This window comes from Lucilia cuprina, chromosome 5 (genome assembly GCF_022045245.1).
Source record: "Lucilia cuprina isolate Lc7/37 chromosome 5, ASM2204524v1, whole genome shotgun sequence".
In the NCBI taxonomy this organism is placed as follows: domain Eukaryota; kingdom Metazoa; phylum Arthropoda; class Insecta; order Diptera; family Calliphoridae; genus Lucilia; species Lucilia cuprina.
Genome location: NC_060953.1, coordinates 32,037,845 through 32,061,294, shown reverse-complemented (window position 1 = coordinate 32,061,294; position 23,450 = coordinate 32,037,845). Strand labels below are relative to the sequence as shown.

The 23,450-nt window shown below is 28.4% G+C and overlaps 2 protein-coding genes across 2 annotated transcripts; one reads left to right on the top strand and one right to left on the bottom strand.

The window, feature by feature from the left end:
- Window positions 1-4,108: 4,108 nt before the first annotated feature.
- LOC124420226 (odorant receptor 63a-like) lies at window positions 4,109-8,578 on the bottom strand. Its single transcript, XM_046952443.1, has 4 exons — window positions 8,448-8,578; window positions 7,450-7,522; window positions 4,379-4,769; window positions 4,109-4,116 (listed from the first exon to the last, which is right to left on the bottom strand). The coding sequence occupies exons 1-4, from the start codon at window positions 8,576-8,578 to the stop codon at window positions 4,109-4,111; spliced, it is 603 nt and encodes a 200-aa protein (XP_046808399.1).
- Window positions 8,579-11,192: 2,614 nt separating this feature from the next.
- On the top strand, window positions 11,193-22,892 carry LOC111687942 (odorant receptor 63a-like). Its single transcript, XM_046952442.1, is given in 12 exon segments — window positions 11,193-11,208; window positions 11,282-11,348; window positions 12,549-12,645; window positions 13,330-13,468; window positions 13,529-13,720; window positions 17,664-17,751; window positions 17,753-17,772; window positions 20,366-20,531; window positions 20,596-20,699; window positions 22,446-22,543; window positions 22,620-22,775; window positions 22,839-22,892. Coding segments are annotated over 12 exon segments (1,197 nt in total).
- Window positions 22,893-23,450: the final 558 nt, after the last annotated feature.

The window sequence follows — 23,450 nt, the reverse complement described above, 5'->3', positions numbered from 1 at the left end:
ATAGCAAGACGAGAAATTTTACTTAGTTCTAAAAACACGAATTTTGGTAGTAAATGAGCGATATGTACATATTGCAAGTGTTAACCGATAGGTATTATTACGTCTATGTGAATAATTTTAATATTTTCAATAAATTACTTACATCCTTAGGGAATCTTTAAACAACGAAGATCTTGTTAAATTAACACCCAATCCTAGAGATATTCTTATTAATTCCCTTATTTTATGATAATTGCGTTTCTTTAAATTCTTTACTTCATTGTCTGCCAACATTTTTCGAACACTATGTAACTAATTAAGTGGTTTACAACGTAATGATTTAACTAGTTTAAACATAAATAGTTGACAGTTATTAAAAGTCTTTACATTAATTAAAAAGCCATTTGTATATATTATTAAAAGTTCATCCATTTTAAAATACAATTAACATATACACATACATAATAATACTAAAATACATATTAAATGTCTAAACTATTAATTAATAATGGTCGTAACACCCCAATTTACACAATAACACACTGCAAGGAATCAAGACATTGTGTGGTAAATTTATAGGCTGGACATTATTAAATATTTTTGTCATAAAGATTTAATGTCTTATTCATAATAATTTATCAATGGATTGTAAAACAAATTTTCATACACAATTTTCTCTATTTATGATTATAATGTAAAAGTGAATATTAGATTATTAATTATTTAATACCTTATTACTATCAGATGAACGTCGATTGTATACAAAGTAATTTAAAATTCTTATGAGCAAAATGGGACCCATGTTAAAATCACTGTATTTTTGGTAATTGTACTACCCATTACTATGTTAATGGGTTAAATATAGCAGGCTCATACGGGGATTACGATAAAAAAACATTTCGAATTTGTATGTTTAATACATTGTGTTCAAAAACTTTTTCTTCGAATCGAAATAAAACTTAAGGTTGAAGTACACAACACGCGTTGAGGCGGCAACGCGTTTTACGCTTTTCAAACTTTTTGCGCTTCACAGGCTGCATGTTACACACGATGCGTCATTTTGATCTTTCTTTTAATGTTTTTTTTAACTATTACTGTTTTAAAATTTTTAAGTTTTTGTTTTTCTTTTTTTAATTTTTTCTCTCATTATTGATAAAATTTATTTCATTTTAGTTTATTCTCATTCTACACAAAACAAAAAACAACCCTAATTAGCTGCCGATGCGTCAAAAGTTGAAAGTTGCTGAACTTTTCGCGGCAGACGCGTTAAAAACTACAGTGTGTAAGACCTGGTTCATACTGGGAATCTTTTGTTGAGAAACTTTTGATTTTGTGTGTGAGTGAAAAAGATGGTAGATATTTCTTTCTCTTACACACAAAAAGCAAAAGCTTTTCATAAAAGTTTCCTAGTGTGAACCAGGTCTAACTTGTAAAATGAAAATACACTATTTCAACTTTTTTTGACAGAAGCCTATAACGCGCTACCGCATGCAACGCGTGTTGTGTACTTTCGCCTTTAGTTATGCTTTGCATATTTAACATAATTATGATATTGTGTTTGTAATTATGCCTTTTTAGAGTTGTTCAGTTATATGTTCCACGTTAAATCAAAGAACGATTTTTGCCCTTTCCATTCCTTCATAATTTTACTTAAATATCTATCAACAATAAATAGCTTAAGTATGTATATCTGAGGCAAGGTACAATTCAACTTAAATGTTTTGTTATAAAAAATTTTTCAGGGCAAGGATTTTTAAACAAATTAATGTTTTTAGTCAGTAACTAAAAATGAATTTTAACTAGTTTCCTTTTCGAATCAAAGATTTTGCAAAATTGCATCGATTTTTTGTTGCATATTTTGTTATAAATACATAAATTGTATATTTTTTTTAAATTGCAAATATTTTGCATCTTCCGAACATTTTTATAGCATAGTTTGCATATTTTTTAATTTTTCTCAAGCAAATTATTTTGTTTTTCATGTATTTCATATTCTTGTAATTCACTAAAAATAACTAACCCTAACCTAAGCAGTGTTTACTTTTACTAATATATATTAGTCAGCATTTGCCGCAAAATACACATCTTTATCACTCGTCATACTAAAAAATATTTTAAATTTTCAATGTTATTTAACATTGCTACTTAATATTGCCGTTTTGTTTTTATGTTTAACTAGAAAAATTGCGACGTTACACTGCAATCTCTAGCAGCACGAATGAACAGTATTAATCATAGCAGAAAAATAGAAGGTAGTGTCAATCTCTCATTATTTTTTTAAATTCTCTATCTGACATGCTTAAGGATTTTGAAGTTTTCGTTAAATTAGTGATACCATATACAATTTAATTTTTCCCATTTTTTAATGAAATTTCTATATATGCTTTGAAGTTTATGTACAAAATTTATAAAAATAATTTCAATTCAGTTAGAAAATATAATAAAAATTTTTTTATGAATTAAAATCATATTTATATTAAAATCTTAGAAAACTAATGTGTAAAATTAATTAGAGAATAAATATGAGTTGCATTTTCCCGAACTGCGAAAATACGAAATACTTCTGCAAAAATTCCAATGTAAGATTTTTTAAAGTCCCTATATTACCGGGTAAACGCCAACAGTGGCTTGAAAGATGCAAAACCAACGAAGAAAATTTGCCAAAAGAGCCTATGGTTTGTTCAGATCATTTCTTTAAAAGTGATATTACAATCAATTCAAAACGTGCAAGATTGGATAGAGATGCTATCCCAATGACTACAAGGTATGAACATGCGTTGGTTTAGTATACACTAGAATGTTTTGTAATATTTATCTTAAAAATAAAACTTAAGTAAAATATGACATGTTTTGGTTTATATCTCAAATCATTACCAATATTAATACCTTAACTGTGATATAACTTATTAATATAACGTTATTTTAGTGAGCTAAACGATATAATTGAAAATGAACCAAATATTGAGGAGTATCTTGATGAGTATATTAAAGAACGTGACGAATATTTGGAAGGGTGGGTAGATAACTGTGTAATAGTATTTAATCTTTTGCTTAGTAGTCAATATTGGTTCATAAATTAGTCCACAAACCTTAGTCTTAGTCTATAGTAAAATATTTACTATTTATTGTATAATGTAGTTCAAACTATTTAAATTTTCCATGTCTGATAGTATTACAATTTTATGCGTTACATTTGAAACCTCTTTCATAGCATTTCACTCCAAGATTACCAATTAGAAATTGATAAGCAAGTGTCCAAATTGAATGAAAGAATATCAAGTTTAGGGTTTCAGTTGAGTTTAATTAAAAATAGTGAGGCAGTACCAAAATTAAATCCATCAAAAAGTTTGACCATTCCTCCAAAAGTACCCCGCTATGCACTAGAAATTATCCCTTTTGCAACTTCCCTATATTCTGCAGGCCCACGTAGTTACAGATTTCTGCGTAAAAATGATTATCCATTGCCATCACCATCGACACTTCGCAGATGGGCTACAAAACTGTGCGTTGAACTTTGTTGCATATGGGATCACTAGAGTTAGGTGTTGAAGAAAAGCTGTGTGTTTTTTGATTTCACCATAAATTCCTAATCGGATTTAACTCTAGCTAATGTAGTAATGAAATTTAAACAGTTTTTGGAAGAAATCGAGTGCTTTTACCTTATTTGGGGTCATTATTCAGTTTATTTAATCATCAATCATTATAAATATCCAAATTACATAGCTTGATAATATCGATAGACATTTCGACATTCATGATTCCATCAATTTACGGCCATCCATCAATTCTATCCATGCTAGAGAAGAGACGAAAATGCCTCTTTTTATAAAATGCCCAAAGATCTTGCATTAGAATTCCCTAAAAAGTTTAAAGAACTATATATATACAACGTCAGAAGACGTACGGATGATATATACAATTTAATGGTAACATTAATGCAGCAATGTCTACTGATATTATGAACCATTTTATCGCGATACTTTTAATGATTGGGCTCAAAACGTTGAAAATACTACTATGATGCAATTGGGAAATAATAAAGTCATAAAGTTATATATCATAAAGTAATAACACGAAAAAGTATGACTCCTGTGAGCAACCCTCATATGTTCGTGTGCTATTGTAAATTTTAATCAGCTACAAATAATAAAATTATTTTTAGTAAAAATAACAAAAGCAAGTCAACAACTGATATAAAAGTCAATTTGAAAATATGAAGTTTAAATAGTAAAAATTGAAGAACAAAGAGGTAGTATTACAGCTTGTTTTTACGAAGGTCGGGAATTTGAAATCCATTTGAACTAATGTAGCATACATCTGCCTATCAAAGTAACGTGAAGGGTATAAAAACGTTTCTCTGAAATATAAACTAGTAAAGAAAATCATGTTTTAAACTTACGTAGTACATGTTCGTAGTTGGGAGTCCCTTTTATTTGATGGTACATATTTAAAAACAATGCTGAAAAGAAATAATTACTAATTATTACAGCACAACTACAAATATAGAAAAGTAGTTGTGCACGAATATTTTTCCAATTATTTTCCATAATATCTCGTATAATCTTTATAAGTCTTCGTAATACTGGAAAATCTGCAACAAAAAAGATTAAAAAATATTTATAGCATATACTTAAGACATTAGTAACTTTACCATTTCGAAATATTTCTGATTGTCTAATAATTTCATGGGACTGTGCTTTGTCAAGGAGAACGTATAAATTCCGTTGTACAAAGAGAAAGTAAATCATCTTTATTATCGACACACATGTTTGTAGGGCAGTGCAAATGCTCTATTTCAACGTTATTATTACAATGAAATAAAAATTAATTAATAATTTTACGGGCCAACAAAATCAAGGTTTGTAAAACGTTAAACTTGGACGGTACACGATTAAGTTTTGCCTTTCAAGTTCAATTTTTTTATTAATACACTAACACTGTTTAAAACCGAAACAAACTTGCTTTTAAATTTTTCTTTCCATCTACTGTTTCAATTTTATAATCAATAAATAAATTTTTCATAATTTCTTTTCTGTTCTTCTGAAAAAATCTCTAGACTTAATGCCGATTTCTCTAAATGCGAAAGAACATTTTCATTCTTACAAATATGTTGAAAACAAGAACTAAATTAAAAATTTTGTTTTTGTTTTCAATATATTTATAAGAAAGAAAATATTGTTTCGATATTGTGAAACAGGAAGTTAATTTTTTGTATTATTTTATTAAAGAAATTTCATCACAAAAGCAAATAGTAATGTTTATATATAACTGAAATTTTACATAATTATAAAAATATATTTACGTTAACGAGTTTCATTTAAATAGTTTGAAAACTAAATAATATATCACTACGAATCCCGAAATTTTAAAAACCAATACCAGAATCCAAAGACTTAAGCCCAAATAAAACTCATACAATCCAATTAAAACAGTTCAACACAAAGTTTTCATGCGCCATGGATGTCAATATTTCACCTCTGCTATTTTTGTGAGATCCTCGATGTAACGTGTTATATAACACCAATGTCCATACATTGAAATACCACTGCATATCACTAAGAGTATATTTATACTGAAAATAAAAAATATATTTATGTAAGGTTGAAGGCGAATTGTTTTCCACAGGGGCACATCAACCAAAACCTAATTATCTATCATCTTTGAAAGATTAATATTACATGTGATGAAATTCATTGTTTTTCAAAAGGCTGAATATTTCACTACGTAAATTTTTTGTGCTACGTTTTTTATTTTTTTTTTATTGAAAATTGTTGTAGAATAAGAGTTAATCGATTTTTTGATATTATAATTTAAAGCAGAAAAATTTGTTTATTCAACCCCCGAATAGCCCCTGGGGCACATACGGCAAATACAAGGAATCCGTGTGATGTAGAACAAAATCAGTCGGAAATTGTTTTGATTTTTTTATTGAGTTATGTCAATAAAACAAAAAATATTTGTTTCTGTACTTTGTTTAGTTTTTGTATTTTTTGTTTTATTTCATTAATAACAAATGAAACAAAAATTCCATCGTTTCTCGATTTGTGAGTAAAAAGTGTTTCTGTAACTTAAAGTGAGAAGAGGCTGCACGAATTACGTTTTTATTGGAAATTTCTAATAAAACAGCTGTCAAAAACACAAAAATTAAAAGAAGAAAACAAAAATTGCCGAACAAATTTATAAACGAAGAATAAATAAACAAAAAATATAGAAATTAAATGAAAATTGTTCGAAAATTATCCCACTAAATTTGCCTTGGCAAATTCTAAGTTTATGTCCACGTACTTTTTTAGCATTTGCTTCTGTATATCCGAAATTCCTCCTATTTTCTAAAAATTAGTGAAAAATATTTATTTTAATCTTAAATAATTATAAATATAACATTACTTTTTCATTGTTTCATATAATTCATGTTTAAATTAAATTTTATTTACTTAAAAATTTCCTTTCCGCACCGTTTTAAAATTCGAGTTTTTTTGACAGTTCATGTGAGAAACTTTTCACAAAATTTTCGTACAGAAACACTTTTACTCACAAATTTTCAATAACTTAAGTCAAAAAACATAAATGACAGATAGTTCTCACAAAATTTTCTTACAGATCTCTTACATGTGAAAAATTATATTTTGTTTCAATTCACATTGTTTTTTCTTCAATTTCACTGTTTCATGCGAGAAACTTCTCGATGCGAGAGTTACAGAAACGAAGCACAGTGCCTCGATTTGTATTAAAAATCAACAAAAGAAGTTTTAAGTAAAAATTGATTACTACCTCGAAAACAAATATGTTTCTTTCCTTATTCTTGAGGATATTTCTCAGAAACCAAAAAGATAATTCCATGAATTTTGTCACAGATTATTTTTTTTCTGCTATAGATCATAACTGGGGACTACGGGAAATTTTGGATCATTGTTTGTGTACATATGAATCAATCTCCGAAATTTTGTTCCTGATAGACCCGTAAGTGGTTATAGTCCCTATATAAAGTCCACTACCGAAAACCACTTAAACGTATATTAATTAAGAAAAGAATTTTGGTAAAATTCGACTTAAATTTGTTTTGTGCATATAAATAATTATAGAAAAAATTTTTGATAATGGTCCATAATTGGTCACCATTTCCAAATAAGAATTATTTCCAAAAATTACTTAACATCAAAGTTTTCGTGATAAAATTTGACATAAATGCGTATTTTGTATATATGGAGAATTTTATGTCAAGTGACCCAACGGTAAAAATCGATGTCTTTCGCTCTTTCAGCTCTATCGGTCAAGAACTGCCGGAGTCAGAGGCGGTCATAAAGGGTTTTATTTAAATCAGTGTAACTTTTTAAAAACTACTAATTTTTTAGTTTTTTTTTATACAAAATTTCAAAAATTCTTAAATTAAATTTTTTAGGCTATGGTAGTAAAAATAATTAATAAAATTGAAACTACAGTGCACTCGCGGTAACGTGAACACCATCTAACGTGAACACCGCCTAACGTGAACAAGATGTTTTTTACATTGACTACTCTGTAACGTGAACAAACACAGAAAGCTCTATAACGTGAACAATTTTTTTCACAGTATATGTGTTTTCTAAACATGTAGACAACATTGAAATACATTCATTAAATTCGAATTTTAAAATTTTGGGAATCTCCTTATATAAATGAGTGTATATTCTCTAAATTTTGATGGGAGCTTTTTAGAGGGGCTAGGGTCAAATGAGGCCCTATAATTAAAAAAGTTTATCAGGGTCATCAAGACTACTATAGAACTTGGTTTTGCAGCTTTTTGTCGAGATAATTATGAACTTAAAAGCCCTATTCGGCGGGTTCAGTTCTATGGGGCCTAGGTGAAATAATGGACCGATGTTAACCATTTTCAATAGGCTTTGTCTACAGTACCATAAAAGATTATGTGCCAAATTTCATTGAAATATCTCCAAAATTGCGACCTGTAGTTTGATTACAATGTTTACAACCCTTCACCCACTAAAATGGTGAAGGGTATAAAAAGAAGCAATTTTGAGTTGTGTAAACAACACATACCAAGGACCGGGAAAAAGACAAACTTTAAAATCATCAGAACTTCCAGTTAATGAAAAAACTCTATCGTTGGTTCCTCCGAATGCGTGATAGAAATTGGCCTGTAAGTGGTCTAATGTTAAAAGAAAATGGATTTTAATAAAATTTTAGTTTTATATTTTAATAATATAAATAATAATAAAATAATATCACGCTCAAGTGTATAAAATACAGATTTATAAATTAAAATTTCATATTTTTTTTCATGAAATTTGACAATCGCTAACGTGAACAATTTCGCTAACATGAACTCCCTTGGTTTTAATTAGTTCACGTTACCGCGAGTGCACTGTATAGAGTTATTGAAACCCTAAAAGCATTTTCCGCATTTATGTCAAATTTATAGGTTTTCCGCATTATGTCAACATATTAAAATTATATTTTTAAATACTTACATTTTTAATGAATCTTTAAATAAAGAAGGGCATCTTAAATTAACACCTAAGCCAAAAGAAATTCTTATTAATTCTCTGATTTTATTATAATTACGTTTCCTTAATGTTTTAATTTCATAATCGCTAAACATTATTAGCAAAATTCAGTTCAATATATAAATATTTACTTTAAGTTAAACGCTTAGAATCCTACTGATTTAGGAATTAAATATGTTGTAATATAAGTAGGCACACAAGTTCATTACACTATTGTCACTTTATAATTTTGTAAATTTATACTTAAATATTTAATACCAACATTATATTATTATACATTTACTACAAGACTGACATAATTCGTTTTAAGAAATTCAGTAGTTTTCAATATTTTATGGCATATTACTCAATGCTCTATTTGGGACGGTTTTAACATAATTGTAAAAGTTAATATTAAAACAAAAAATTAAATATAAACTTTTATAAAAATATAATCTGTTTAATTACAAACCCACAACAAATAGGCGATTTGGATTATGGTTCAAGATTAAAAATCCTATTATCCTAATTATCCAAAAGCATTACAGATTTTTAGGATCAAACAAATTTCTCAATATGCAATAATTATAGTACTCGTTGTAAAGATATTTTTCTCGTGGAAGGTAAGAATTTGAACGATGCTGCACGTGTAAGACTCGTGCCTAAATTTTCAGTTTCATTACCTCAATGAAATATTAAAAAAATGAACTTTTTGTAAAAAGATAAAGCTTTACTTTAAAACTAATCATATTTTGAAAAACATACATATTTCAAAAACCCGAATTTTGAGTTATGCCAGCCTTATCGTAAATGAGCGAATAATTTGCTTATAAAACTATCAATTAATTTTAAGTTTACACAACATAGGTTTTTAAAGGTGAAAACAATTACACAGGCCAACGATGAAAAAACTTATTAATAAATTTCTCCAATCCTACTTTTATTTGGTGTGCTGTTTCCGAATAAGTAAAAAGTCCTATTACCCTACAATTATCAAAATTTTCAACTTTTGTTCTATTGACTGTATACTTGAAACCCAAATACAACATTTTCAGATGCTGTGAATAGTAGCTCTATTTCTGTTATACCTAAAGTTGTAAACATTAATTCTGGAAAAAATTCTGACAATAGACTTACATTAACCGGTGGCGCCATTGCTCTAAAGTGGAAAATAGTTTTTGTGGAAATGTTACCACTTAATTTCTATTTAAAAGAAGTAAATATGTATTTACTCTTCTTCATTTTGTGGTTCTGCATCCTTGTAAAAGGAAATGAAAATTTAAAAGGAGCAAATTTTAAAAAAATACTTCTGCTAAAATATTGTTTATAATTTATACTAATCGTCTTAGAATCGGTTTTAGAATCGATTAAGCTATTACCGTCCGTTTAGCTGGCTGACTGTCCATGTAAACCTTAATTGGATGAAATTTGCACACACTATATTTTTGGCCAAAGGACGAGGCCTATTGCAAATGGTAAAAATCGGTCCATTATTTCGCCTAGCCCCCATAAAACCGTATACCTCGAATAGGGCCTTTGGGTTTATAACTAAGTTAAACATTCTATTATGTCAACGAAAGTCGGCAAAACTTAGTTTTATAGAACATTAAATGACACTACAAACTCCCCTTCATAAATGTCTTGAAGGTCAAAATTCACTTACAAACACTAATAATCAGGGAAAAATATGCTCTAAAAAAGAGTTTTAAGCGCTTAAAATATGCAATAAAAAACTCAAAATATGATCTTAAAATTTTAAAAATATACTCCAAAAAATTTCTTTTTTTAACATTGAAAAGCTCAACAATACCAAATAAGTACTGAAATGTTCAATATTTACTGTCATATTTCGTTTTTCGTTCTCAAAAAAAAAAAAAAAAAAAAAATCAAACGACAAAGTTTGACACATTTCTTTCAAAGCTTGTAAACGAACATTGTAATCGATGTTGTCATATTATTTTTATCATTAATAGTTTTTTAAACGATTGGTCTCAAAGTTCTATGGTAAAGTAAAATTTTCTTATGGTGGAAAATATTATCACTTTTGCTGTGCCAAACGAAATCTTTTTGATTAGATGAAATTTGGCAATTGTTACTACTTTCACAAGAAAATCTGCATTTATTTTAATAAAAGGAACACTTTATTGTTTTTATTATTAAAATGTATTTTCTACAATCACAAATGTGTCATAAACTAAAATTATAAAATATATTATTTTTTGGATTTTAAATTTTTTCTTTTCATTTGTCAAAAATTTATATAGCTCTATGAGCTAGTAAAATTTTATTCACCTCATATATATCAAAAATTTACATTTTCAAGCAAATTGTTACCGATTGGCACACAAAAAAAATTAAATATTCGGCTGTGCCGAATATTATATACCCTTCACCATAGTGTGTTAAAAAAACATGTTAAAATACTGACTTCAACGGACACGGCATCCAGTATGGTCGGCTATGCCCGACTATACATCCATACTTGTTTTATTTTGTTATTGTATGCCGTATGTCAAAATGCCGTTTAACATTTTTTATAATATTAAAAAAAAACAATTTTTGACATCTGTTTATTCTGGCAGTATAAAATAGAAATAATACAAAATACTTCCCAACTTTTCTTTGTCTTTTATTCGAATTTGGCATTATTTGATCAGTAGAAGTATTTTAAATATTTTTAGAAAAATTTACTTTAAAACTTTGAAGTCCTTTAAATGTTTTCTTTATCAAATGTATAGTTTCAGACGTATATTATCCTGTTCATGTCTAACGATTTTTTTCTATTTTTTCACTTCATAAAATATAACTAAAATTTTAAGAAATAGTTTTGCAAAATAACAAATGTGAATGTAATAACGTAAGCGAAAGCAAGAATACATTAGGTATGTTTTAATCCTTATTATATATCATTATGGGAAACCCTGCAGACGACAGTTTCAAGAATCCAGTGCTTCGTTTCTGTAACTCTCGCATCGAGAAGTTTCTCGCATGAAACAGTGAAATTGAAGAAAAAACAATGTGAATTGAAACAAAATATAATTTTTCACATGTAAGAGATCTGTAAGAAAATTTTGTGAGAACTATCTGTCATTTATGTTTTTTGACTTAAGTTATTGAAAATTTGTGAGTAAAAGTGTTTCTGTACGAAAATTTTGTGAAAAGTTTCTCACATGAACTGTCAAAAAAACTCGAATTTTAAAACGGTGCGGAAAGGAAATTTTTAAGTAAATAAAATTTAATTTAAACATGAATTATATGAAACAATGAAAAAGTAATGTTATATTTATAATTATTTAAGATTAAAATAAATATTTTTCACTAATTTTTAGAAAATAGGAGGAATTTCGGATATACAGAAGCAAATGCTAAAAAAGTACGTGGACATAAACTTAGAATTTGCCAAGGCAAATTTAGTGGGATAATTTTTCGAACAATTTTCATTTAATTTCTATATTTTTTGTTTATTTATTCTTCGTTTATAAATTTGTTCGGCAATTTTTGTTTTCTTCTTTTAATTTTTGTGTTTTTGACAGCTGTTTTATTAGAAATTTCCAATAAAAACGTAATTCGTGCAGCCTCTTCTCACTTTAAGTTACAGAAACACTTTTTACTCACAAATCGAGAAACGATGGAATTTTTGTTTCATTTGTTATTAATGAAATAAAACAAAAAATACAAAAACTAAACAAAGTACAGAAACAAATATTTTTTGTTTTATTGACATAACTCAATAAAAAAATCAAAACAATTTCCGACTGATTTTGTTCTACATCACACGGATTCCTTGTATTTGCCGTATGTGCCCCAGGGGCTATTCGGGGGTTGAATAAACAAATTTTTCTGCTTTAAATTATAATATCAAAAAATCGATTAACTCTTATTCTACAACAATTTTCAATAAAAAAAAATAAAAAACGTAGCACAAAAAATTTACGTAGTGAAATATTCAGCCTTTTGAAAAACAATGAATTTCATCACATGTAATATTAATCTTTCAAAGATGATAGATAATTAGGTTTTGGTTGATGTGCCCCTGTGGAAAACAATTCGCCTTCAACCTTACATAAATATATTTTTTATTTTCAGTATAAATATACTCTTAGTGATATGCAGTGGTATTTCAATGTATGGACATTGGTGTTATATAACACGTTACATCGAGGATCTCACAAAAATAGCAGAGGTGAAATATTGACATCCATGGCGCATGAAAACTTTGTGTTGAACTGTTTTAATTGGATTGTATGAGTTTTATTTGGGCTTAAGTCTTTGGATTCTGGTATTGGTTTTTAAAATTTCGGGATTCGTAGTGATATATTATTTAGTTTTCAAACTATTTAAATGAAACTCGTTAACGTAAATATATTTTTATAATTATGTAAAATTTCAGTTATATATAAACATTACTATTTGCTTTTGTGATGAAATTTCTTTAATAAAATAATACAAAAAATTAACTTCCTGTTTCACAATATCGAAACAATATTTTCTTTCTTATAAATATATTGAAAACAAAAACAAAATTTTTAATTTAGTTCTTGTTTTCAACATATTTGTAAGAATGAAAATGTTCTTTCGCATTTAGAGAAATCGGCAGTAAGTCTAGAGATTTTTTCAGAAGAAAAGAAAAGAATTATGAAAAATTTATTTATTGATTATAAAATTGAAACAGTAGATGGAAAGAAAAATTTAAAAGCAAGTTTGTTTCGGTTTTAAACAGTGTTAGTGTATTAATAAAAAAATTGAACTTGAAAGGCAAAACTTAATCGTGTACCGTCCAAGTTTAACGTTTTACAAACCTTGATTTTGTTGGCCCGTAAAATTATTAATTAATTTTTATTTCATTGTAATAATAACGTTGAAATAGAGCATTTGCACTGCCCTACAAACATGTGTGTCGATAATAAAGATGATTTACTTTCTCTTTGTACAACGGAATTTATACGTTCTCCTTGACAAAGCACAGTCCCATGAAATTATTAGACAATCAGAAATATTTCGAAATGGTAAAGTTACTAATGTCTTAAGTATATGCTATAAATATTTTTTAATCTTTTTTGTTGCAGATTTTCCAGTATTACGAAGACTTATAAAGATTATACGAGATATTATGGAAAATAATTGGAAAAATATTCGTGCACAACTACTTTTCTATATTTGTAGTTGTGCTGTAATAATTAGTAATTATTTCTTTTCAGCATTGTTTTTAAATATGTACCATCAAATAAAAGGGACTCCCAACTACGAACATGTACTACGTAAGTTTAAAACATGATTTTCTTTACTAGTTTATATTTCAGAGAAACGTTTTTATACCCTTCACGTTACTTTGATAGGCAGATGTATGCTACATTAGTTCAAATGGATTTCAAATTCCCGACCTTCGTAAAAACAAGCTGTAATACTACCTCTTTGTTCTTCAATTTTTACTATTTAAACTTCATATTTTCAAATTGACTTTTATATCAGTTGTTGACTTGCTTTTGTTATTTTTACTAAAAATAATTTTATTATTTGTAGCTGATTAAAATTTACAATAGCACACGAACATATGAGGGTTGCTCACAGGAGTCATACTTTTTCGTGTTATTACTTTATGATATATAACTTTATGACTTTATTATTTTCCAATTGCATCATAGTAGTATTGTCAACGTTTTGAGCCCAATCATTAAAAGTATCGCGATAAAATGGTTCATAATATCAGTAGACATTGCTGCATTAATGTTACCATTAAATTGTATATATCATCCGTATGTCTTCTGACGTTGTATATATATAGTTCTTTAAACTTTTTAGGGAATTCTAATGCAAGAGCTTTGGGCATTTTGTAAAAAGAGGCATTTTCGTCTCTTCTCTAGCATGGATAGAATTGATGGATGGCCGTAAATTGATGGAATCATGAATGTCGAAATGTCTATCGATATTATCAAGCTATGTAATTTGGATATTTATAATGATTGAGGATTAAATAAAGTGAATTATGACCCCAAATAAGGTAAAAGCACTCGATTTCTTCCAAAAACTGTTTAAATTTCATTACTAAATTAGCTAGAGTTAAAACCGATTAGGAATTTATGGTGAAATCGGTTTTACACTTACGAACACTCATATAAAACATATGTAAAAACAATATGGACGTTCATAATACAATAAGAGTGTGGAAAACTGACCTATATTTTAGAGTTGAAACTATCGTTAACAAAAAGAGAACACAAAATGCACTAGGAACTGTTAATTTATAATAATAAAAATGTTTTTTTAGTAAGTACTACGCACTAAATATATGTAAATGAGTTAAATTAAACTTTTTTATTATTATTAAGTGGATTTTTATTTTGATGTTTGTAACGCACATTATTGGTCCTGTACCCAGCTTAAAGTATACAAATTGGCTTATCATTCTCTGAGTCGATTTAGCTATGTCCCTCCATGTAAACATTTTTATAAACTAACATGTCGCAATATTGATGATAATTCAATGAAAGTTGGATCTTTTAACTGTCCTGTGACGAAGCCTATTGAAAATGGTAAAGATCGGTCCATTATTTTACCTAGCCCCCATACAACAGTTCGCAATTTTGGATACAACTCAAAGAAATCAGACACATCATCTTTTATGGTACCGAAGACGAAACCTATTGAATTATATATAATTGAATTATCATCGATCCATATTTCTCCTCTTAGGTTCATAATTATGTTTAACTAGTTAATACGCGGGCTGCTTCGCTACCCCAATCGAAATTAGATACATAATCAAAAAATTATTTATTTAGTTATTAAATTATGAAAATGTTTATTATAATTTCATTTGATGACAATACATTTCATTAAAATTTTAAAATAATAAATTAACGATCTATTTATTTCTTACGTGCTAAAATTATTTCCTAAAGGTTCACATGAATGTCAAAGTTATTTATATAAAATTTGAAGATCCTATATCTAATAGTTTCTCAGATAAACGATTTTTTTTATTTAGTTCATGAGGGGGCTTCAAGATCTCCAGATGAAAGTCTGCCCTTTTTCCTTCAAAATGTTCAGCTAAATAATATTAAAGTAATTTGTGCAATATTTGAAAAATCTAGTTCTATTAGTTTCCCAGTTAAACGAAATCTTGTATTTAATTCATATGAAAGGTACCAAGTACCCTGTCGAAGTTCTTCAAGTAAATTTTAGAGATTCTAGTTATACGAATTTTCCTATTTTATTCATATGGGGGATCCAAAACCCCTTAAAAATGTTGAGATGAATATAAAAGTTCCTCGTGCAAAATTTTAAGAATTTAGTTCTATTAGTTTCCCAGACAAACGAAATGTTGTATTTAATTAATATGGGAATGTGCCGCTCTGCTCATGGGTAATCCGCCTTTTTTTTGCCAAAATCTTTACATGGATGTTAAAGTTAAGCGAGCAAAATTTTAATAGTCGTACTGTAATAGATTCCATGATAAATGAATTTAATTTCCAAGACAGTTTGGTGAAATTTAGCACATACCTTTTTTTGGTTCAAGGACGAACGCTATTGAAAATGGTTGAAATCGGTCCATTATTTCGGCCAGTCCCCATACAACCGTACCCCCCGAATCAGGACTTTAGGCTCTTAATTAGGTTAAATGTTCTATTACTTATGTCAACAAAAGTCAGTAAAACCTACTTTTATAGAACGATAAATGACACTACTGATTTTTATAGTGATCGAGAAAATGTCTTGAAGGTCAAAATTCACTTTTAATTACTAATAAAACGTTTAAAATCTACATAAATAACTTTGAAGTAGACGTAAATTCCATTACCAAAATTTGGCAATTTCTTAATTGTTTTAGTTTAAAAATATATTCAATAAACACATTTTTAAACAATTGAATTGAAGCAACTTGTATGGGGGCTGTATGAATACGATATTGACAATTAGCAATACGAGACAAACCTTACCTATAGGAAATGTTGGTGTAAATTTGCAACCCTATAGCACTTTCCGTTCGGACTCTATTGTGATTTCAACAGACAGATGGGCAGACATGGCTAGATCGTCTTATAATATAATAAGGACCCAGAATGCATATATTTTTGTGGGTCTGTGATCAATATTTCGATGTGTTACAAACGGAACGACAAAATCAATATACCCCCATCACTTTTGATGGAGGGTATAAAAACATTAAACTTTTTTTAATATCGTTTTTTTTTTAATTCATCTAAATATTGAAAAAATTGTGCTCCAGAATATATTTTTCAATAAATAAAATATGTTTTGTTAATTAAATTAACAATTTGAGACAAAATTCATTGTTGGAACGTCTACGTACAGATACACGGATATAAAATCTGACCACAAAATATGTCGATACCTGCCCAATGAATGATTTAAACTTATATTATAGAGAATATTCTATATATTTTGCCCCTATGGCGGCACACCTGTCAATGCGAATAACTTGAAAACCGAGTAATCGATTTTATCACATCTAAGCATCCGAACAAAGAAATAACAAGTAATAGTAATAATAAAATAATATCCTACACCTGCCTCAGATATACTTAAGCTATTTACTGTTTAATAAAACTGTGGATATTAAAGTAAAATTTTAATGGGGGCTTTTTATAGTTATGCGGCCCTATAACTATAAAGTTCATCAGGGTCATCAAGGCTACTACAGAACTTGGTTTTGCAGCTTTTTGTCGAGATACGAGTATATTAAACATAATTACGAACTTAAAAGCCATATTTGGCGGGTTCAGTTGTATGGGGTCTAGGGGAAATAATGGACCGATGTTAACTATTTTCAATAGGCTTCGTCTATAGTACCATAAAAGATCAGGTGCGAAATTTCATTAAATTATCTCCAAAATTTCAACATGTAGTTTGATTCCAAGGTTTACAATCTTTATCGACACAGAAAATGATTCTGAGCCGATTTGTATAATTTAAGGTGGGTATAGGACCAATATTATTGTGCGTTACAAACATCAGCACAAACCCTATATACCCTCCTCAATATTGAATTTGGTTTTAATTTGAGGCCGCCTCAAAAAAAGTGGCGCATGGTCCACTTCTACCCTATTTTGGAATTATTTCATCATTGAAAAAATTATAAACATTTTGGTGTAATTTGGAAGCAATCACGTATTTTATATAAATTTTTTTGTGTTCGAAATTCAAAATATATTGAACAATAATACATGTATATTTTTTTAGCTTATCCCTCTGTGTATCCAATATGGGAAAGTAAAGGTATGTCATTTCCTTATCATTATATACAGATGCTTCTGTGCGGATGTGCTAACTATGTACATTGCTGGAATGTGTAAGTAATGCTCAACAGGCATAATACATAAACTATGATTTTCAAAAATTAATCGTCGATCAGTTAATGGATAAATTTTTTGCGAATAATCGTTCGAATAAATGACAATTGCTAAATTTCGAAATTACGAAATAAATCGAATAAGTCATCAACAAAGAATTACTTACTATTTAACAGTAAACGATCTGGCTTTTAGTTATTTATACACTCTCTTTTTAATTTTTTTGGTTTATGAAAAAGAGGTTTACATTTTATCCTTATTATATACATTAATATACATACATTAAAAATCGGGTGTATAATTTACACCACTTTTTCGTATACCTTAAACAATTTCACGTCACAGGTCAAATTCGTTCTTACCTCCTATTTGTAGCATTTGATCCATTTTTGTTAATTTTTTTTTACTTACATTGTTTTTTTATAGCAAAAAATATTTTTTGCTGTCAGTTTGTATTGCATTTAGTGTCAATTATGGTCCTATGTCCGCCATAATGCAGAATTATTTTGCAGACGTCAAAAAACAGACCTCTGCGAAATTTTGTGGTCAATATACCCCCCATCTTTTTTGGTGGTTGCTATAAAAACTACGTACTACGTATTGTAAAAACATACTAAAACTTTTACAAATGCAATGATACAATACCACTTGCACAATATTGTGAATTGTGCTTATATATTTTTAACAAAAAATCAATATTTTTATAATAAATTTTCTTCCTTAATTATTTTTGTATAAACATATTCGATAATAAAATAAAATATTTTAAACATTTACAAATTTTGTTAAATTATCGTCAAAATAACATTCCAAGCTCAAAGTTATTACCATGGTAAAAATATCAAGGTAGTGTCATTCTCTCTTTTTGTCGCCATATTAACCATCTGAATTTTGCTAGTATTTTAATAAATCGAGATACCACATTTACTTTAAAAATCCCATTTTTTGTTTGTTTATTTTTTAATCAAAATCAAAAATAAAATTCAATCTAAACTAAACTAAAATATAAAAGGCCTTAGAGATAGAACTTGATGTGAAGGTTACCTTGACACTTATAGGACTGGGTAAACGCATTCCAAGGATTCTGATAGGCTAACCAGTAGGAATTAGAGGTATCGATATATTATATATATATATATATATATATATATATATATATATATATATATATATATATATATTATATATATATATATAATATATAATTCGTCACTATCCTAGGACACAGAATATTATGTTGAAATGGCTGGGGAATAGGTTCCATAACCCTTTCCTAAATCCCTTTCCTTTTTTAATCAGGGCAGCTCGACAACAGTTACAACTGGACCTAAATTATTTTGAAAATTATTAACATAAATTCCACAATCACAACCCAAAATTTCTTAGAAACTATTTTTCCCTTTTTCATATGTGGCAACGATGTTCTATTTATTTACAAAATACGAATTTCAAAAAATACCAGCAAACTTCAAAAAGTTTGTTTGAGAGAGGGGTTATTACCATTTAAAATCGATTGTTTTGCTGCGTGGATAAACAGCTGGATACTTTTATAAGAATTAAAGTAAATAATGTTCACTTAAAGTTGATAGTTATTCTACCAACAATCTTAAAAATTTGGAAAAAGGACTTTTAAAAATTTCATCCAAGAATCAAGTAGTAGATTGCTAAAGCACTCTAATTATATCCTTCACCTTCGTAAGAAGGGTATATATAAGTTTGTAATTTCTATAATATAATTTCCCGACCTTATAAAGTATATTTATTCTGGATTCTTATAGATAGCAGAGTCGATTATTCCATATCCATCTGTCATTTTGTTAAAATCAGTTTTTAGAGGTCCACAGATATCAGTGAGATCCGAGAATGTTGCTATTTAAAATCGGTCCATAAATAACCGAAATTTGAGTAAAAAATAAAATGTTTTATTCATGATCAGATTATTAAAAAAAAACACATAATACGGTAAATGTTATTATTGTACTTGTCTTTATAAGAGCAAGAGTAGCAGAAGGAGAGCAGCACTATTGTGTTGTTATTGGCTCCTTGGTTAGAGCTCGGATTAAAGTTGACTTTTTGGTACTTTTTTTTTTGATCTTCAAAAGATACTTTTTGTTTCTATAATGTTGAACCTAGAGACTGCCGGTCCACACTAGGAAACTTCTTTTGGGAAACTTTTGATTTTGCGTGAGAGAGAAAGAATATCATTCATCTCTCTCGCGGTTCGGAGTTTCTCGTACTCGGAAACTTGTTTTGTTTTGTTATTCTTCTCATTCGTACAACAACAAATCAATGCAATTAATACGTAGTTTCTGAAATAAAAGTTTCTATGTGTGGACATTTAGGAAACTTCAAAAGAGAATTAAGAAAAAGTTTCTCTACGAAAGTTTCCTAGTGTGGACCGCCACTTATTCTTCTCATTCGTACAACAACAAATCAATGCAATTAATACGTAGTTTCTTAAATAAAAGTTTCTATGTGTGGACATTAAGGAAACTTCAAAAGAGAATTAAGAAAAAGTTTCTCAACAAAAGTTTCGTAGTGTGGACCAGGTCAAACGTGAAATTAATTACAGTTTGTATTTTTTGTTCTTAGGTGCAGTCAGTTTTGACGGTGTTTTTATAGTATTGTGTGTACATGGAGTTGGGCTTATAGAGGTGCTAAATGTCATGATTGAACAATCAACATCATCAGATGTTGTTAAAGAGAGGCGTGTGGAATATTTACGTAACTGTATAAATCTATACCAAAATACTTATGAGTAATTTTAAATATTCTTTTTTTTATTGAAAAATGAAAAATATTTAGTTTTTTAATTGTTTTAGATATTTACTTAATTTCAGTAAAATGTATAAACATATCAGTTTATCACAATTTTTACTGAGTTTGGTCATTTGGGGAATTGTCCTTTTTCAAATGAACATACAGCTACTCACACTCAAAATGGGACAAATAGTAAAAATCTTATGTTGCTATGTTTATAACTTAAAATAAAAACTCCAGTTTACTGTTTAGAATTTTTATTTGTTATATTTTATTTATTGAGGGAATATAAAAACAGAACTAAAAAAAATTCAACTAATTCAACAAAACTACTCTTAAATTAGCCACTTCATGATTCATTTACTTAAAACTAAGCTCACACTCAAGGTGGGACAATATAAAAATCATATTTATATTATAATTGGTTTTAATTTTAATTTAATTTTAATACTTGGTTGACTTGCCCCTGTTTCTAATTACAGCTTCTAAGCGCCGTGGAATACTTTCAACCAATTTTTTGCAAAATTCAGGTTCAATATTGTACCACTCTTCCGTTACGACCTCCTTTAACGTAGCAATACTTTTGGGCTTTCTTGTGGCTACCCTTTTCTTTAACTCTGCCCATAAATGCTCTATAACATTCAGATCTGGAGACTGGGCAGGAGTTTCCATTACTTTTGGGCAATTATAAAGGAGCCAATTCCGAGCAGTCCAAGACTTATGCTTGGGGTCGTTGTCCTGATAGAATACGAAGTCGTCTTTTATGCCAAGATTTTCGGCACTTTCTAACACATTTTCTTTAAGAATGTCAATGTAATACTTCGAATCCATAATTCCGTTCACAAAATGTATTTTACCTACACCAGCCGCCGACATACAGCCCCATATCATAAGAGAACCACCACCGTATTTGACTGTTTTTTTAATAGCCTTGTCTTGAAATTCAGCACGTGGTTTGCGCCAAGCGAATCTTTTACCATCTGGTCCAAAGAGGTTTATTTTTGTTTCATCGGTAAAAAGAACCTACACAATTGACTTTAAAATCGAAAAATTTTAGAATATTTAAATAATACCTATTTACCTTGGACCAGAATATGGTATCATTATTAATGTGCTTTTGAGCGAAAGCGTATCTCAAGTCTTGATTCTTTTTCGATATTAAAGGCTTTCGCCGGCAGGATCTTCCGTGCAAGTTATGACTTCGAAAGACTCGATGGACTGTTTCAGCACTCACATCTACATTTTTTATTTCTTTTAATTGGTTTTTATGTCAACTGCTGACAAAAGTGGATCGTTTTCGATTTGTCTTAAACAAAATCGTTTATCACGGTCGGATAATTTGCACCTATTCGCACAATTTCTTTTCTTATTTTCAACACTATTACTAGCTTTAAAGCATTTAATAATATTAAACACTGTACTTTTGTTTCTATTAACAATTTTCGCGATTTCTCTAATAGATTTGTGGTTTTTATAGTTGTTTATTATAATTTATCTTTCTTCAACTGTAGTTTGGCCCTTTTGTGACATTTTAAAGAAGTTAATATGTTAGCACAATAAAATGTAATAAAACAATGATTTTAAGATGTAATTACTGATTTCGATCGGCAAAGATAACGGTAATTGCAAAAAAGTAACCTGTCCCACTTTGAATGTGAGCATTGTGTTGCCAGATAAATAAATAAAAATAAAAAAAAATCCTATTTACCCTGCAGAAACCCCAGAGCTGCGAATTTTAGGAAATTATTATTTTAATTAAATAAAATAGAACAAAGTTGCCATCCATATGAAATAATGAACACAAAATATTTTGAGTGTGAGTAGCTGTAGGTTTGGTAAATGTTGAAAATATTTTAAAAATATATCGAAACAAAATAATTTTAATAAAACTGTGTTTTACAATTCCAGTAATCTAATAAAATAACTTTAGTGCGCATGGTGTTGTATCTTTCAGCAGCTGGTTATGAAATAATTTTTTACTGTTATAATAGTCAACGTTTAACAAATGAGGTCTGTAACAAATCCTATTAAGTGCAATTATAAAGATTAATACCAATAATTTATTTTACAAATTTCGTTTTTAAAGTACGAAAAAATTCCATTGGCTTTTTACAATTGTGATTGTTACAATGAGTCCAAAGAATTTAAACAACAACAACGAATGATGATTCTACGCACGAATCGAATTTTCAATATTAAAATTTCCTGGTTCACTACAATGTCTTTACCTACCCTTATGATTGTAAGTTAATTTCTTTAATCTGTAATTATCTAATAAAAATATTATATTTATATGTATTATTAGATGATAAAAACAAGTGGATCATATTTCTTGTTATTAAAAAATTTATCCGAATAGTTAACAACATAGTGCTTATTATGGACCCATAGATATGATATTTACACGTTTCAGAAAAATTTTCAATTTCTGGCAATATTTTTTTATTTTACAGACCATTATACAATTTGTTGTTTATTCCAATATCTTAGAAATTATCTTCTTAGGGTCCACAAATTTAATAAATTAATTTCAAAAACTAACATTTAGACTATATATATTTATTTAAAACTTATGCAACTCGGATCATTTTTTATTATGAACAGGGCAAGGATTTTTCATGCACTAATAAATTAAAATTATGGGTTTATAATATGCACTAAAAATGTGAAAAATATGCACCAAAAAATATTTCCTTGTGAAGGTACATATTAATAGATATTCAGATCTTAAAACAATTATTAATTAAGGACTTTCATCAATTTATCTTTTTATTTGGACACACAGGTGGACATACTCAGAAATTGATACTGAACTGATACTTTAAGGACCAACATGTTGGACGTTACAGTTTGCAGCACAAACTCAAAATACCTTCCGCACTTTTTAAAAATTTTTAAAAATTAAAAAAGACTATGG

Bases quoted from the DNA above. Each gene is read 5' to 3' on its own strand.
- LOC124420226 (XM_046952443.1), bottom strand. From the start codon at position 8,578: ATGTTTAGCGATTATGAAATTAAAACATTAAGGAAACGTAATTATAAT. The intron at 7,523-8,447 runs GTAAGTATTTAA...TTCACGTTATAG, and splicing joins TTTAAAGATTCATTAAAAAT to AGCTTTCTGTGTTTGTTCAC. The intron at 4,770-7,449 runs GTTAGATGGTGT...ACGTTGAAATAG, and splicing joins TCACGTTAGGCGGTGTTCAC to AGCATTTGCACTGCCCTACA.